The 18,499-nt window shown below is 50.6% G+C and overlaps 1 protein-coding gene across 1 annotated transcript in view; it reads right to left on the bottom strand.

The window, feature by feature from the left end:
• NT5E (5'-nucleotidase ecto) overlaps positions 1 to 18,499 on the bottom strand; it is a 50,162-nt gene that overhangs the window by 8,738 nt on the left and 22,925 nt on the right. The window contains exons 3-6 of the mRNA XM_084890747.1: positions 16,642 to 16,830; positions 3,471 to 3,668; positions 1,775 to 1,929; positions 126 to 231 (exon numbers count right to left, since the gene is read on the bottom strand). Coding sequence (XP_084746873.1) covers positions 126 to 231; positions 1,775 to 1,929; positions 3,471 to 3,668; positions 16,642 to 16,830 — 648 coding nt within the window. The remainder of the gene's footprint in view (positions 1 to 125; positions 232 to 1,774; positions 1,930 to 3,470; positions 3,669 to 16,641; positions 16,831 to 18,499) is intronic.

The following is an 18,499-nucleotide window of genomic DNA, read 5'->3' as shown; positions in this document are numbered from 1 at the left end:
GGGGCAGGACTGAGTAGCAGTTAGCTCGAGCTGACCCTGTGGTGCGAGGCAGGCAGCAGAGCTCAGCTGGGGCTGCCAGTGGGCGCGGCCACCCCGAGCCCGGGGCCAGAGCCTGCGGAGCCTACCGTTATTCTCCTCACTAATGGGAGACCGGATGCCGCCGCCGTTTAACATGCACATGGACACGTGGTTCCAGGACGTTTTATCCAAGTGCCTGATGTTGTTGTCGATCTGCAACGGGAGCAGAGTTTGGGTGAGTTACTCTGGGCCTTCCTCCTGGGGATCCGGTCCCGGAGTGTGGCTGGCTCGCCTGAGGAAAGGAGGCTGCTTCTCCCGCTCCTGTGTTCCCGGGAGCTCTCAAGCGTCATCAGAATGAGAAGCAAAAGTAAGGCACGGTGACCCATCTCCAGCTCCGAGCCCCTCTTCAACCCCGTGCTCTCCATGGGCCTGAGCGCACGGCTCTGGGCCGGATGGGCTCCGTGCAGACTGGCCTCCGGGGCTGCCCCGCATGAACCCTGGCCTTGGCCTGCAGGCCTCAGGCCCACACGGACCCTGGTCTCCACATCCAGGTCCCCAGCCAATTCCCAAGCAGCTATTTTTTTTTTTAAGAATATATTTTATTGATTTTTTTTACAGAGAGGAAGGGAGAGGGATAGAGAGTTAGAAACATTGATGAGAGAGAAACACCGATCAGCTGCCTCCTGCACACCTTCTACTGGGGATGTGCCCTTGACCGGAATGTGCCCGCAACCAAGGTACGTGCCCTTGACCGGAATCGAACCTGGGACCCTCCAGTCCTCAGGCTGATGCTCTATCCACTGAGCCAAACTGGTCAGGGCCCAAGCAACAATTTTGAAGGCCCAAGGACAGCCTCCTGAAATGGGGGAGAATCAGTTGCATCCTTACTTTCCTTTTTACAAAATATATGTTTAGTGACCAGAAATAAAGTGAATATATTCTCATTTTGGGGGGGAAAAATATTGCACACGGAGAGTTTTCTCACCCTGGCCCCAGTCTCTCGGCGGAGAGGTGAGCACTGCTCACGGCTGGGGCATTCCCTTCGGGACCTTCCTCTAAGCAGCTCAGGTACCGGCGTCTCTCCAGCTACTTCCTGGCAGCCTTGGTTTTACCGTGGAGAGTGAGAACACTGCCAGCGACGTGGCAGACATTTACTGGGCCTGGCTGTGTCCTGAGCACGTACAGAGCACAGACCCAGAGGGCCCGTGGGCGTGGGCTTTGCATCTGACGGGAGGAAGGGGGGTGAGACCGTGGGGGGCGGGCGGGCGGGCGGGCAGAGAGGTGCCCGCCACGGGCCATGACGCTCAGCCACAGGAGCCGTTATCGCCATTGTGAGTGTGTGCTGTCACCGTCTGCTTGGGAAGGAGGTTCCGGGGGCAGCCAGAGGTCAGACCCGGGAAAGGCAGCCTCCAAGGTAGGGCCGAGCAGATGTGTTTTGTCTACTGTGTCTACCTCCTCAGAGCAGCAGAGTTTGCGTATTCCAGTCATCTTACCAGGAAAGCAACACTCAAAGTTCAGACGTCCCAAAACGAACACCTCACATAAAGGCTTCAGCCCTTGCGATGGCCAGCTGGTCTCGCTCGCACCCCTTCCCAAGGTGCTCAGCGTGAATCCTGCCCGGCTTTGGTCTGGGCCCTGATTTTGTTTTAGATGCTCCATTCTATAGCCACCGGGCTGTCCCCCTTGCATCTCCCCTGCCCTCCCCTCCTCCCTCCTCCCCTCCCGAGCCTGGGCCCGCGCCCCTGCGGGCCCTCACCATGGCATCGCAGATCAGGTTGCCCATGTTGCACTCCCCAAAGCGACACGCCTCGCTGGAGCCGTTCAGGTAGACGACGGTTTTCCCCAACTCCTGGGAAGAGTAATTGTCTAGTTTTACCCGCCATCTGTTAATGTCTGCTTTTATTTTCGGATCTGGAAGAAAAAACAAACAAATCACACACACACACACACACACACACACACACACACACAAAATCAGTCTGTAGTGAAAGCCGGGCTCACACTGGCCTCCTGGTGAGGACGGGACCAAACGCATTCCGCTTCCCCGTGCTGATGGGCATTTTGCTTAGGCTGTGCCGTCTCCTCAGAGCCTCCGTCCTGTTTCCCGGTACGGAGACCTGGAACGGACCTTTATTTGACGACGGGCGGAGCACCCAGACACCAGGGCATCCCCTCGGGCCCCTGCTGGCCCCCATGCTGGCACTGCTGGTCTGGTGGGCGCTGCAGGCCCAGGGCCAGGCACACAGGCTGCTGAGGTGCGGCCATCTGTGTGGCCGGCCCCTCCCCTGGCTGCTGGGAGGTCTGTGTGGCGGGACACACACACACACACACACACACACACACACACACACACACACCACTGTGGCCCCTCACGGCCCCTTCCTTGAGCTGATCAGGCTGAGCAGCAGACGGCGGTGAGAGGTGTAGGAGTGTGTGTCTATGTGTACTGGATGGAAATGGATGACACAGCCGAAACCGGTTTGGCTCAATGGATAGAGTGTCGCCCTCGGACCGAAAGGTCCCGGGTTCGATTCCGGCCAAGGGCATGTACCTTGGTTGTGGGCACATCCCCAGTAGGGGGTGTGCAAGAGGCAGCTGATCGATGATTCTCTCTCATCGATGTTTCTAACTCTCTATCCCTCTCTCTTCCTCTCCGTAAAAAAAAAAAAAAAAAAAAAAAAAAAAAAAAAAAAAAAAAAATCAATAAAATATATTAATAAAAGAAAACGAAAAAGAAAATGGATGACATAAAATGTATTTTAATGCTGAGTCCCAGGCCAAAGAGGAAGAAAGATAGCCCTTCATTTGGTAAGTAATGCAGCTGACGCCCCTGAGCTGGGCGACTTGCCCAGGCACACTACTGTGGGGCGGGACACACACACACACACACACACACACACACACACGGGGGAGGGGGGCAGGGGCAGGGCTGGAGCCCTGCTCTGCCGGGTCTGAACCCCTTTGCTTCCCTCGTCAGCTGTCCTCTGGGTGTGTGCTGAGAGCGGCTTTCCCACACCAGGGCCATGCTTGAAATGCCCAAGAGGCAGGACAGTGTCTGATGCTAAAAGGACTCAAAAAAAGCAAATGGGGCCGAAACCGGTTTGGCTCTGTGGATAGAGCATCGGTCTGAGGACTGTAGGGGCCCAGGTTTGATTCCGGTCAAGGGCATGTACCTTGGTTGCGGGCACATCCCCAGTAGGAGGTGTGCAGGAGGCAGCTGATCGATATTTCTGACTCTCTGTCCCTCTACCTTCCTCTCTGTGAAAAATCAATAAAAAAAAAAAAAAAAAAAGGCAAACGGGGATTTGTGGCATTTGGGCATGATTTAAATCTCTTTATCCACAAAAGTGATACATTTAGGAGAAGCCCAGTTCTACAAAAGTATTTCAGTCCTGAAACATTAACAAGAAAAGGGAGGGGAAATCCGGCCACCTGATCGGGGTGTCACGTACCTTCAGGAATGCTGCTGTTGAGAAGAATGGGGTTTCCATGGGACGTGACGACATTTCCTTTGTCATCAAACTCAACCTTCAGGTAGCCCAAGTATTTGCCATAAGCGTAGGCTTGGACCACGGGGACCGCCCGGCCGTCGTCCGAGGTGACGATGAAGGGGTAGTTCCCCGCCGGCACCTCTTTGGAGGGGGGGGTGCCTGGAACAGAGGGGCCAGAGCTGGTAAGGCCGCCCTTGTGCAGGGCTGGCTGCCGGCCCGCAGGCCCCGGCCGAGGACAGTGAATCCTGAGCCGACGCCTGGCCCGCCGCTGCGCCACACAGCTGGCCCCTCAGAGCCCGCGGGCACCTGCCGTGGTCCCCGCGCCCCGCGCCACACAGACCCTTCCATTCTCCGCGGCGGCACCCGCTGAGCTCCTCCCGAGGCCGGGCGCTGTGCCTGGGGCTCGGGGACCACAAGATGCGATGCCGCCGAGAGGACCCTCCCTCCCTCCTGTTCTGTTCTCACCAGCCACTGCTCCCCACGGCGCTGGAGTTTCCACGCCCGAAAACGGGGGCAGAGCTCCTGCTTCACAGGGCTCGGCGCGGACTCAGTGTCTGACCGCCCTGGCCCGGTGCTGGCACATGGCAGGTAATAAATGCACACGTCCTTCTCTTGTGAGGCGGTGGCAGCCTCTAGACACACACACACACACACACACACACGCACGCACACACACGCACGCACGCACGCACACACGCTCGCACGCACACACACAAGCACACGCATGCATGCACACACAAGCACACGCACACACACGCACGCACACACGCGCACACACGCACACACACACATACGCCAGACACACACTCCAGACCTCAGGATCGTGAATGACTGTGAACAGAAATGACCAAGGGCTGTCTTCAGGTTTTGCTGCTACATCCTGGGTCCCCTCTGGTGCCTTTGGGAAGAGCCACGTTCATCCTCTGGCTGACCAGCACGCACCCTCCCTGTCCACTCGCCGGACCTCACATGGCAGTTCTGAGGATTTCCGTCTCAAAGGGGGCCCTGGGAGAGCCGTGGGGGGCCACTCATCCCCCCACTGTGCCTCCTGAGCATGAGCCTGTGTGGGGACGGGGAGCCCGGCCACAGGCCGCACGGAGCCTGGCACAGGGAGGCTCGCATCCCCAGGCACCTGTTACTTCTGTAACCTCACCCCTCCTCCCGGCACTGCAGTTCCATCTCCCTCCTCAGAGACAACGACCGACCGCCTTTGGGTTGTTCTGATGGAACAGATGCCCTTGACCTGCCACTGTTCCTATCACTCCTCTCCTTCGTACCAGACGTGAGGGGTGCAGGGAACGTCAGCCGGCATTGCTTACTCTCACAGACCAGTCCTGGGAGGCAGCCCAGAGCCACGCCGGGGCTGTATCTCATCTAATCCTCCAAGCATCTCATGAGGTAGGCCCCATGGTTATCCCCATTTACAGACCAGCAGACCGATGGCCACGGGCTCGTGGCCAAGGTCACAGGCTGGTAGGCGAAGGGCACACTGGAAAGCAGGCTGTGAGGCACTGAGATGCTGTTCTCTCCACACCCAGCACAGCCCACGCTGCTCTGTTCTCCTGCGGCCGACAAGAGCTGGCTGCCACAGGCCCCTCACCGAGCCGGGTGCAAACCCGGGCGGCCCCTCAGGCCCTGTGCTGTTTCTGGAGCTGCGGTGAGTGTGATGAAGACCCCATCCCTGCTCTGCTCCTGTGCGAAGGGCACCCCCCACCCCCCACCCCTCAGCTCAGCAGCCTCAGAGAAGGGCTGCAAAGGCCGGCACTTCACAAGCAGGAAGGGCTGCTGCGAGCCTTTGTTTCCCATTTTCCTGCTCCCTTTGGGAAAAAAAGAAAAAGAAAAAGAAGGTCTTAGCACTTCATTCTGACGAAAGCACCTAATGTGAGCCGTGCAGGCCTTGTCCCCTTTCCATCTACAGTGTACAGTTTGATGGGCTCCGGCAGTTGTGGGTGACCTGGAGCAGAGCACAGTAGCGGGGAAGATGAACATTCTACTCTGTGCCTCCTTTGGGCAAGCCTGGAACCTGCTTTTAGGGGGTCAGGAGGTGTGGCAGGCCCCTCCCTTCTCAGCTGGGGAGGGTTACAGGAGGTGGTTCTCTGAGCCCTGAGCAGCTTGGGGAGGCGCAGTTCCCAATATGCCCCCAAGGTGGCGCAAAACACACGTCCAGGAGGAAACGGCACTAAATGGAAAGGACGCCTGGCAGTTTCCTGGAAACCCAAGAGAAGGGTGTACCTGTATGTTTCCGGCTTCCACAGACACAGCTGAACTGGAACAGAATGTTAACGTTAGAAACCTGAGCTACAAATCCCAGCTCCCGACCGGCAGGGAGCATTCTCCACCTCCGAAAGCCCAGGATGTTCCTTTTCTTAGAAGAAGACACGTGTCCTCGGTGTCTTACCTGGACTTAACCAGGAACGGGGAGGCCACTTCCTCTGTGCTGAATCCCTGCCTCCAGGCAGAACCTTCCCCCCACCCCCCTCCCCCCTCCTGAAAACCACAGGCAGAGAAAACCACCCAGACTCCCCATTTCCCACACCATTCTATTTTCTGCCCAAGACGTTCATACCCAAAATATCCTCTCCACACATCTGTCTGTAGAAAGCCAGATCCTCACTTGGCAGAAGTTATTCACCAGAACTCTGCTCCGGGCAAAAAAATAACCTGGGAGTCCGCCTGGGAGAAGCGGAAGTTGTGGGCTGGCAGTTAGAGCTGGTCCGTGGGGCATTTCCCAGCACAGAGTGGGTGCACCCTGGGAGGCCCTCACAGGAGCGCCCCACCCCGGAGCCCTGGCCACAGCAGCCCCTCAGGACCCTGATGGTTCCCAGGCCCGGAGGGCTGAGAAGGTGGGTCATGGTGACCCCGGTGCCAGGTCATTCACATGGTTTCCAATTGGCTGAATGAATTATAGGTGGTTTTAAGAAATATTTTTATTGATTTCAGAGAGAGGAAGAGAGAGAGAGAAACATCAATGATGAGAGAGAATCATCGATTGGCTGCCCCCTGCACGCCCCATACTGGGGATTGAGACCACAAGCTGGGACTCTTCAGCCCACAGCCCAATGCTCTATCTGCTGAGCCAAACCGAATAGGGCTATAGGTGTTTTTTAAAAAAATCCTCATCCAAGAACATGCTTATTGATTTTAGAGAGAGGGGAAGGGGGGGGGGAGAGGGGGAGAGAGAGAGAGAGAGAGAGAGAGAGAGAGAGAGAGAGAGAAAAGAGATCAGTTGTCTTCCAGTAATTGCCCCAATTGGGAATAGAACTCGCAATCCAGATATGTGTCCTGACCAGGAATCGAACCCCCAACCTTTTGGTGTAAAGGACAGCACTACAACCAACTGAGACGCACTAGCCAGGGCAGATTATAGAATATTTTAATGCCATCCATACTATGTTCTTTTTTCCTTTTTATTGAATTTGTTGGGGTGACTCTGGTTAACAAAATCATACAGATTTTTTTTCGGGTGCACAATTCCACAGCACATCATTTACATACTATGGTTTTTCATATATATATATGAATTGGTTTAAGAACTTCCAAACTGCTCTAAAGGACTGGATAAAAATAATTGGCAATGAGCGTATTTCACATCATTGCTTCTAAGGGACTTCAGTCTTTCTTTTAAATTATTTGGAAGTGTGAACTTTCAGCAGACTCTGTTTTATCTGTCTGCTTCTCTACATCTCCTCAGGCAAGGTCACCTCTATCTGATGCCTGGCCACAGCAGCCCGAGCGACCTTTCTGAGACACAGTTCCATCAGGTGCTCCCTGGTTTACAATATTTCCTACTGGCCCCTGGCAAAGCAATGTAACTTTTGGCGTGAATATCATAAACTGTTGTACCTACATGATGTGGCTCTTTCTCTCTTTACCAGCTTCATCTACATTCTAGACCAGTGGTCAGCAAACTGTGGCTTGAGAGCCACATGCGGCCCTTTGGCCCCTTGAGTGTGGCTCTTCCACAAAAATACTACAACCTGGGCGAGTCTATTTTGAGGAAGTGGCGTTAGAAGAAGTTTAAGTTTAAAAAAATTTGGTTCTCAAAAGAAATTTCAGTCGTTGTACTGTTGATATTTGGCTCTGTTGACGAATGAGTTTGCCGACCACTGTTCTAGACCAACCGCCTTGCCCATCAGCTGTCTGTCCTTTCATTCCTAGACCACACCCACCTCCACAGCCTTCCAATAGGGACTAAGACCTGGAGCAGAGAGACCTCCAGGAGAATTACATCGTTTTACTTCGGTTTATTCATCTGTAAAATGAAGAAAAAACAATACCTGCCTTACAGGGCTGTTGGGAGGATTAAAGAAGTTAATGCAACAATTACTGACGTATGTAATTGCTCAATAAGATGAAAGATAATCAGTATCAAGCTAACTCTTGGCCATCTTGATCTTAGTCCAAATGTCATTTCCTCAGAACTCTCCTGTCGCCCTGAGAATGACCTCCGCCCCCACAGGCGCCTTACGTCATCCTTAACTCAGAATGTCCTGTCTCCCCATGTTTCCTTGGTGTCTGTGAACCGTTCATGTATGTGGGGTCGCTGACTCTCTCCTGTAGGTGGGGTTCCCATGTGTATGTATGTGAGTTAAATTTGATTAGTTTCTCTTGTTAATCTGTCCCATAATTTAATTATTAGACCAGCTGAAACAACCTTGAAGGTAAAAGTCTCTCCCTCCTAAAATGGGACGTGATTGACTGACTTGCCCACTTTAAGAAGACTCGGATCAAGGTCGGTGTGCAGAAGAGACTCTTCCATGAAGTGACCGCTGCCTGGGATGAGGCCAGAAGAGACTGCTTCCTGCTCCCCCGGCATGCCGATCCCTGGCCCAGGCTGTTACCCCTCCCCAGGCAAGTTTGCAAGTCACCTTCCCCTTATCTGGGGCAGGCCACGCCCCGTGCCCTTATCCATCCTGCCCTGTCTCTACCCTTTGGCCCCTGCCACGTTGCACTGAAGTCCACATCATCTCACCACCATCCAAGACGTGTCTCCCTCACATGTAAAATTCCTTAATAAGCCCCACAAGCACCGTGGAGTTTAGTAGGAGCTGCTGTACCTCTGGAATTTGCCTTAGCACATAGTAGGTCAGGTGGTGGATAAATGTTTGTTGAATGGCCAAGCTTAAGTAACTTAGCCAGCACTTTTCCATAGATAAGACAAGATTTTTATGCCTTTTCTGTGGTGAAATCCATTTGTAGAGAGGGGCAATGCCTGTGGGCCCAGGCCAATTCCCCACAACTAAATTTCCTCAACTAAAGCTCCTTTGGGCTCCCAAAGCGAATCGGGAGCTGGGAGTCAAGAGAATGGATTTTGGTGCAAGCTCAGTTTCAATCTGGTTTCATGATCTTGGGAGAGACGTGGAGTTCCTGGAGTCCACATGTATTTCCTAAATCTATAAAGAGAGATTTGTTTAGTGTTTTAAGCCAAAAGTGGTTTAGGGTTTCTTTGTTGTTGTTGAAAGCTCTGAGCATGTTTTGCACACAGGAAACTGTGTGGCAATGAGATCCGTAAAGCAGGCTGCTCAGGTCATGAAGCGTGAGGTGAAGTCTGGCTTTAGGTTCTGCCCTGGCTTATATGTGGAATCTAATGAAGGAAATAAACTGACAAACAAAATAGAAACAGAGGCATGGATGCATGGAACAGACTGACAGCTATCAGAGGGGAGGGAGATTGAGGGACTAGATGAAAGAAGATGAAGGGATTAAGCAAAAAGCCATATATACGTAACACATAGACACAAACAGTATGGTATATTTTGCCTGATATAAGTATTGCTACCTTACCTTATTATCCCCCCCCCCCCATTTTCATGTGCATGGAATTTTCCCCCATCACTTCACTTTCATCTGTGTACATCTTTAGTTCTGATATGGGTCTCTTGTAGACAGCATATATATGGTCATGTTTTCTTACCCATTCATGTCTTTTGATTGGAGCATTTAATCCAATTACATTTAAGGTTATTATTGACTGGAGGCCTGGTGCACGAAATTCGTGCATGGGTAGGGTACCAAAGCCTGGCCAGAAATCAGGGCTGATTGGGGCCTTTCTTCCCCTGTCTGCTGGCCGGGGTCTTCCTTCATTCTGAGCCACCACCTAGTGGTCAGCACACATCATAGCAAGTAGTTGAACTCCCAGTCAGTTAAACTTCCAAGGGACAATTTTATTATATAGGATAAGTTATTTATTACCATTTTATTCTTTATACCTATATTTCTTATTAAAGTAGGCCCTCTAACATTCCTTGAAATGCTGGCTTGGTGGTAATGGACTTTATTATTATTATTTTTTTGTCTGAGAAGTAGAACAGCAATGTCAACCTTTTTAATTTAATGGTACACATAAAGTAATTACTAAAATTCTGCACTACACCAAAAAATATATATATTCTAGTTTTTGCTGATCTTACAAAAAATAGGTATAATTTTGATTCATTCACACTGGACGGCTATTGTTGTGTTGGCTGTTGTCATTTCTTAACAACCTAAGGGAAAAGAGCTCAGTGCCTCTGACTAAATAGTCAGGCATTGCACGTTTTAAAAACTCTTGTGGCACACGGGTTGAAAGTCACTGGCCTAGATGAAGCTGGCCCGAAGCCCAATCCAGGCTACACTCAACCCTGACTGGTTACAGGGGCATCAAGTCAGGGAGATCTACCACATCACTCCCTCACCCCGCAAACCTGTCCAGGGCTCCATCACCTGCCCAGAGCTGCGGGTGTCCCCTGCCCACGGGCCAGGCCTGAGGTCTCTGCTTCCTCCGTGTGGGTCGGGAGAGGCTGCTGAAACAGAGCAGGGAAGGAGGGATACGGCCTTCCCTTCTGTAGGACCCAGCCTTCCCATGGCTTAGGACCCATCCAGACACCAGACTTCCCATTCCCTTTTTACATCACAGAACAGGGCTTTATGAAACAAATGAAAAATAAAAACGAGAGCCATAAGAACACAGTCATAAGAAACCAAGGCTCCTTAGGACTTTCATTTAGTTTCAGATCTTAGCTCTAGAAATCATATTCCCCGCCCCCACGCCCTTACCCCTCAGAAACCTAACCTTTTCTCCGGGATAGTCAGCAGCTCCTGAGGCAGCAGGGGACCGTACCTGCAGCTGAGTAATGGTCACAAGGCCTGGACCTCTGGCAGGCTAACGATAACATCTTAGCCTGAGTTATGCCTCAGTTCCTGGTTCCTAAGGGGGAATGACCCCCCGGCCACTTTCCCGTGAGACCAGACAGAGGGACCCAGGAACACCTCCGAACTGTCCTCCACTCACCTCATTTCTGGAGATGAATAAGGAGGTTCACACAACCACAAATTCATGTAAACCTGATACATTTTCTTTTAGGAAAAAAAAAAAATCAGTATTTAGCTGGAGAAGGCAGTCCCCAGGTAGTGGTCACATCCAGGGGTCCAGTGGGAAGTGCTGTGTTTGTGCTCCGTGAGGGGTCTGACAGCCGATTCCCACCATTCCTTTCAGTTGGGTGGGTGGGAGAGCAAGGGAGTGTGCAGTGCACATCTTACATAAAGAGAACCCGGAGACCGTCTGGCATGGAAGGCCAAGCTCTGCTTCCAAAGCCCGGCAAGGTCTTTACAAAAAAAGGAAAGTCCTAAGGAGCCTTGGTTTCTTATGACTGTGTTTTTATTTTTCATTTGTTTCATCAAACTATGGTTTGTGTGTGATGGTGTGTGTATGTGATTGTGTGTGATGGTGTGTGTTTGATATGGAGTGTGTGTGTGTGTGAGATGGTTTGTGTGTGATGGTGTGTGTGTGTGTGTGATTGTGTGTGATGGTGTGTGTTTGAGATGGAGTGTGTGTGTGTGTGATGGTTTGTGTATGATGTGTGTGTGTGATGGTGTGTGTGTGTGTGTGTGTGATTGTGTGTGATGATGTGTGTTTGAGATGGAGTGTGTGTGTGTGTGATGGTGTGTGTGTGTGTATGTGTGAGATGGTGTGTGTGTGAGATGGTTTGTGTATGATGGTGTGTGTGTGTGTGTGTGTGTGTGTGTGTGTGTGATGGTGTGTGTGTGTGTGTCAGGTCCTATATGTGTGTTGAAATGATTTTCAGCAAGACTTACAATTCCAACAATGCATTATTTTAAAACTATATTTTTATTAACTAATAATATTTAACAACTTTATGCTAATGCAATTCAAATAATTCAGTGAAGGTTCGTGTTTTGTTTTTTTTAGAGCTGAAAAAATGTACTTAAACAAGGAAATATGCCTCATCCCTTACTGTGTCTGGAATACCCTTATTACTTTTGTCAGCTCATTCCTCAGAACGATGAGTATCAAAATCAAAAATTTTCACAAGAGCAAGTTTAATCTTGCTAAGCAATCAGAAGATGTGAAATGAATGACTAAGACTCTTAGAGGCAGTGTTTTTTGGAGACTATCCACCTCGAGATTTATGGATAAGCAGCTTATAACTTTTACCCATACATCCTTCTCTCACACGGTCATTCATCATTAACTAAATTCGGCTACTTAGCAAAGGCACACAGTGTTTTGCAGGACTTCATGGGCTGGAACAAAGTGGCAGGGGCAAAGGGACAGGCTGCAGGAGTGGGGAGCCAGGCAGAGCCAGCAGCCGCTGACAGAGGCCTCGCCAAGGCTGGGGTGGCAGTGGGCTGTGGGAGGGCATCGCTGAGGGGCTGTAACGACAGGCCCCGAGGAACTGGGAGTGACTTCGGCCTCCGAACAGAGAGGTTCGAGCAGTGATTGCTCATGCTCTGTTTGGGTCACACCTCTCTTAAAGCTGAGTTTTCCAAAACATGGGCTAGCTACCATCTGAAGAGATCAAGGGTGGTAACCGGCTCTTAGAAAAATGGAACAGTAGAACAGAAGAGATCAGAGTGCATTGTGGGTGCTCCATAGAAGTTTCTTTGCATTTGGGTGTGTGTGTGTGTGTGTGTGTGTGTGCGCATTCTCACATACACACACACACACACACACACGCCTTTCTTACTATGGATTATAGCAAAAAAGTTCAAAATCACTACTCTAAAGGATGAGGTGTGGGAAGCACATATCCAGCTCCCACGATGCATCCTGGGTTCTGACTGCCTCGGAGAAAAGCTCAGAAGAGGCCCCAGGGAAGGGTTTTTGTGCGCCTTGTCCACAGAGCAGGGACAGAACTGAAATGTGGGCGCCTGGCCCTGCTCTGAGGCTCTGGCCTTACACCCGCCCTTACACACCGGAGTCCCAGTGACCCTTACGATAGGTTCTGTGATCACCACCCTCACTCCGCAGTGAGGGAAGTCAGGCCGAGCCAGGGTCGAACCCCCAGTGAGCAGCACAAACAGACTCATTGCCGCCCTGGACTTGCCCTGCCTTGGCATGATCCGTCCCCATAACTCTCTCATGCGGCTCCCTGATGTTTGACCGCAGCGTTACCCGCACTGAGAAAGTTCACATCACTGCCTGTCCATCCCCCTCCTCGCCACTCGGATGGACTTACTGCCTGCTACTATTCTCGCCATTTTATACAGACACCTTTTCCCATTAAACAGCAGGAAATTAAGCATGGGTGTGACGTCTGCGTGTCTAATCTGTCGGAAAGAAAGGCACCACCTACTGTTTCTGACCCCCCACACTGCCTTCACACTCCCTGATGGGCATGACGCGTGTGAGATCCGTTAGCCTGTGTCTCCCCACAGGGAGAGGACCCGAGAAGGCCTGGAATTAGCTCCTGCACATGCTGGCATCATTCTCCACAGGAAAGCCAGCCCCCCACGTGAAACAGTTCTCCAGGGTCACCGCTCTGACTGGCACATTCTCACCCGTGGGCAACCCCACCCACCGCACACCCGAGGGGGTCAGGCAGCCTCCCCACGTGGGCCACTCGGGCCCGCGGGCCATCGTCAGCTGAAGGCAATGGAGACCCGAGGGCCCAGAGGAGCGTTTACTTCAGTGTTTCCCAACCTTCTCTCATGATGAGAATCATCTGGTGGAGTTGTTAAAACACAGATTCCTGAATCCCAACTAAGAAGTGCTACACTAGGATTTTTGGGAACATATAGGTAAAATTGCATACCTAACTTAGTGCTCTGTATATAACATCTGTGTTAGAGCACTAGTTAAGTATACAATTTTACCTATATGTTCCCAAAAATTCTAGTTTAGCACTTCTTAGTTGGGATTCAGGAATCTGTGTTTTAACAACTCCACCAGGTGATTCTCATCATGAGAGAAGGTTGGGAAACACTGGTTTACTTCTCTTGCCCCGTGAAGAATTTAAGTGGGAGCCTTGCCCCAGTGGGCACTGTCACCGGGAGTAATGTCTCATCGCCCCTCGATGGGGCAGGGTGACTTCTAAGAGCTGAACTCCTGGGCTTCAGCGGCCTCTCCCTCCCCTCTGGAGCCTCAGGCACCTGCCCTCATCCGGAGCTCAGATGCCACAGGCACCGCCTTTCCGCCCTCAGCCTCTGTCTTACGTGGGGGCGGCTCCCAGAGTGATGCATGCACTCCTGTTGGTTATTGTCTATTTCTAATTTGTCTCAAGTCTATTTGGTTACGGAACCTGGAGGAGACGTTGGCTCCTTGTCCACACTCTTCTTCGTGAAAACCCTTTTAAACATTTCCTGCTGTTCGGGGTAGAGCCGACCTTTGCTTTAATCACGTTAGACTCTAAAGTTTACTTTACACACTTCTACGCAGAAACGTGCGGAGGAGCCACCTCTTCAAGGAGTGGGCTGTTCCCCACCAAAGCCTTCCTCCTCGCTGCTGAGAAAGTCCCTGACCAGCTAGACTCTCTTCTCCCTTTTCTTGAAAACACGTTAAAGATCCATGCAGTGGTGGTGGTGGGGGGCACCGAGCCAGGCTCAAACATTTTGGGGCGCTATAGGTTAGTTTCTAACTAAAACTATATAACACTAAGGAAGGCGGGGGGGATGAAGGGGAGGAGAGAGGAGAAGGAGGAAGGGAGGAAGGAGGAAAAGGAAAGGAGAAAGGTGTGGATGAAAAAGCAACTTTTCTATGGAAAGTAAGCTCCCAGGTGATCGGATCATAAATTCCTAACTGGGCCGGTCCTGGTGAGAGTCACACCCCAGGCCTATGGCTTCTTCAGGGACAGGTTTTAAGCCAGCTCTGCCCATTGCTCCTGTGCGTCCCGGTTAGCACACCTTTGAAATGCCAGAAGTCAGACCCCTTGAGTGGAGCATACCCTCAAAGAGCACACAATCTCGTCAACGATCCTGTAATCCAACGGCCGCCTTATTCTCTCCAGTCTTCCTTATTTCCTCTTTTTAATTTCAAGTGCATAAAATAAACTGAAAAGCTCCTATTTTTAGAAGCATCTGAAATCTTGCCCCCGGCTTATATCCCGTTTGGCTCCAATAAATGCTCACAAAAATTCTCCATAGCTTTGGATGCTTCTTACATAGACAAAGGGAGGGAGAGAGAGGACTGAGGTGGACGGGGCAGGAGTAAGAGCTAGGGGAAGAAGAGGTAAGAGAAGGGAGGGGAGCGGGAGAGGGACAGAGGGAGGCAGGGGAGAGCTCTTGCTCTCCAGAGGGCGGGTGTGTGTGTGTGTGTGTGTGTGTGTGTGTGTGGCTCCAGGTCTCTCAGAGGCCTGCATGCAGCTGCGTGTGTGTGTGTGTGTGTGTGTGTGTGTGTGTGGCTCCAGGTCTCTCAGAGGCCTGCATGCAGCTGCGTGTGTGTGTGTGTGTGTGTGTGTGTGTGTGTGGCTCCAGGTCTCTCAGAGGCCTGCATGCAGCTGCGTGTGTGTGTGTGTGTGTGGCTCCAGGTCTCTCAGAGGCCTGCATGCAGCTGCGTGTGTGTGTGTGTGTGTGTGTGTGTGTGTGTGTGTGTGGCTCCAGGTCTCTCAGAGGCCTGCATGCAGCTGCGTGTGTGTGTGTGTGTGCGGCTCCAGGTCTCTCAGAGGCCTGCATGCAGCTGCGTGTGTGTGTGTGTGTGTGTGTGTGTGTGTGTGTGCGGCTCCAGGTCTCTCAGAGGCCTGCATGCAGCTGCGTGAGGACTTGAGCCCAGGGTGCCAGCTCCTGCCACCTGTGAACCTACAAAGCAAGCCCTGCCCCTTTGAGCTGGGAAGGCCTTATTTACAGGAGCTTGTTTATGCGTAAACATTTTCATATGACTTGTTGCTTTATTATATAAACTGACTTTTCGTTGGGGCTCAGTGCATGAATTCGTGCATGGGTGGGGTCCACCTGGCCTGGCCCCAATCGGGGCGGATCGGGGCTGGGCCTGTCGGGAGGAGGAGCTGGCGAGAGGTTGGTTGGCCAGCTGTCCCGCCCTGATCAGGGCCCGATAGGGGCTGGGCCAGCTGGGGGAAGGGGCTGCCCCCCAATTGGGTGGGGGTGGGGGGTGATTGGGAGAGGGGCCAGACATGGGGAGGGGCTGTGGATAGTGGGCTGGCCGGCCTCACCCCCAAATAGGGTGGGGGGTGCTGATCAGGGGCCAGCAGCTTGGCGGAGGGGCCATGGGTGATTGGCCTACCGGCTGTGCTCCTGATGGGGTGGGGGGCTGATCTGGAGTGGGACCAGGTGGGGGAGGGCTGCAGGAGGTTGGTGGGTTGGCCCTGCCCTCTATTGGTGTTGGGGGAGGGGGATCAGGACCAGGCCAGCAGTGGGGAGTGGCTGCAGGCCTATCATGGTGGGATGGCTGATCAGGGGTGGAACTGGGGGGGTTGAGGAGGGAGGGAAAGTTTGGCCAGCGGTCAGCTCTTGATCGGGGTGGGAGGGTGTGATCAGGAGTAGGCCAGCAGGGGGGCGGGGTTGTGAGGTTGGCCAGCCAGCCCCACCCCCTGATTGGCTGGTTCGCTGGCCACAGTGGACATCATAGCAACCAGTCATTATGGCTGTATGGTCGCTGGCTTTATATATATATATATATATATATATATATATATATATATATACACACACACACACATATTTACAATATACATACATGAAACTGACATAATCATGAAAGCAATAAACTGTTCTTTGTAATGTCTCTGAGTAAGATTTACACCTATTACCTTTCAATGTGTATTACATATGTATAATACATTACATATATAATTTCTGTAATATGCTAAATAGTAGTAAAAATAATAACAGCAGTTGCAAAGGCAAAGGAGACTAAACTGTGTAGACCCCCTGGCTGGTATAACCGTTCTGAAGCAGTTACCTGTGTAAAGGAATGTGTTGGTGTGTCCTCCCACCACGACGTCCACGCCCCTCACTTTCTGAGCGATGAGTTTATCCATTTCAAAACCAGAGTGTCCCAGGGCAATAATTTTGTTCACACTGAGAGTTGTTAGCTTATCTACTTGCAGTTGCAATGCAGCGATTTCATCCTCAAATACTAAATTTGGCCCTAAAAGGAACAAAACAAATACAATGGATACGTATTAAGAATACTTTTTATTATACTACTTATTGTACACACTAACGTGCTAGGTAAAAACATCTTAATCTGCTAAAGCTCTTAAATGACTAAAGCTAACACATGTTATTTATTTTAAATATATTTTTATTGATTTCAGAAAGGAAGGGAGAGGGAGAGACAGATAGAAACACCCATCAACTGCCTCCTGACGCCTCCTACTGGGGATCAAGCTGGAAACCTGGGCATGTGCCCTTGACCAGAATCGAATCTGGGACTCTTCAGTCTGCAGGTTGATGCTCTATCCACTGAGTCAAACCAGTGAGTTTTTAAATTAAATATAAAATCGCTACAAAGCCACCTTCTGCCCATCCAGGTTATTGATTCTCAGTTACATTCACTCAATGTTGCATTAGTTTAAGGTTTCAGATGATATTATGTTCCTCAAGATTCAAGCTCAAACTAGGAGGAGGCTTCAGACCTTAAGCCTATTTTTTTCCCCATTCTATTTGCATATGTAGACTTCCTTTACACCAATGCAGAAAATGCCTGGGCACATATGCATAAAGTACAAAACAGATGATTAATTCTAAGACTTGGTTTGCAAGTTTAGGATAGTCTTAAACTTAAAACTCTGTCAGCAACTAGTTCTTGTATGCCAATCTTAACACGCTGGCTGATAACTCCGTTCTGCTCACTGGCTAAGGTCAGCATGAGAGTATCATTGAGCTCTGCATAGACAGGGGTCCCATCTGGGTATTGAGAGTGCACAGGGGTTTCTATTACTCCACATACGCGCCAACATCGGTTATTTGCTGATTTATTGATGATGGCCATTCTGACAGGTGTAGCAATTAATTCTTTTTTTTTTCTTAAAAAAAAAAAAAAAAAAAATATATATATATATATATATATATATATATATATATATATATATATATATATATATATATTTTACAGAGAGGAAGGGAGAGGGATAGAGAGTTAGAAACATCGATGAGAGAAACACCAATCAGCTGCCTCCTGCACATCCCCTACTGGGCATGTTCCCACAACCAAGGTACGTGCCCTTGACCGGAATCGAACCTGGGACCCTTCAGTCCGCAGGCTGATGCTCTATCCATGGAGCCAAACCAGTTTTGGCAAATTCTTGATGGAAATCCTTGATTCTGATAACTCCTAGTTTCCCCTTTTCCTTCAAATATGGAAAGAAAATTAATTTGGAGAATTTACAAAAAATGTCATTTCTCATTGTTAGTGTTTCTGTGAAAAGTGTTCCTTCCTGTAAAAGTGGCTCAGAAATGTTTCTTGAATGGTCTTAGGGTTACATATAAAAGCTTGTGTATAAATGTATATATGGATATAGGCAGATATATGTCTTTTAAAACATACACTGAATGGCCAGACTATTATGATTTCTGAATGCATAATAATCTGGCCACTCAATGTATATCCTATATAATAAAAGGCTAATATGCGAATTGCCTTCTGGACCAGGAGTTCGACCAGCAGGCAGGCCAGCCAACCAACCGCCCATATCCCCTCCACCTGGCCAGGCTAGTAGGACCTCACCCATGCACAAATTCATGCACCGGGCCTCATTTCCTCACACACACACACACACACACACACACACACACACTGAGTGACCAGATTATTA

The sequence above is a fragment of the Pipistrellus hanaki genome (assembly GCF_964339955.1).
Source record: "Pipistrellus hanaki genome assembly, chromosome: 7".
In the NCBI taxonomy this organism is placed as follows: Eukaryota; Metazoa; Chordata; class Mammalia; order Chiroptera; family Vespertilionidae; genus Pipistrellus; species Pipistrellus hanaki.
The sequence above is the reverse complement of the archived record's forward strand: the minus strand, read 5'-3'. Positions and strand labels throughout refer to the sequence as shown.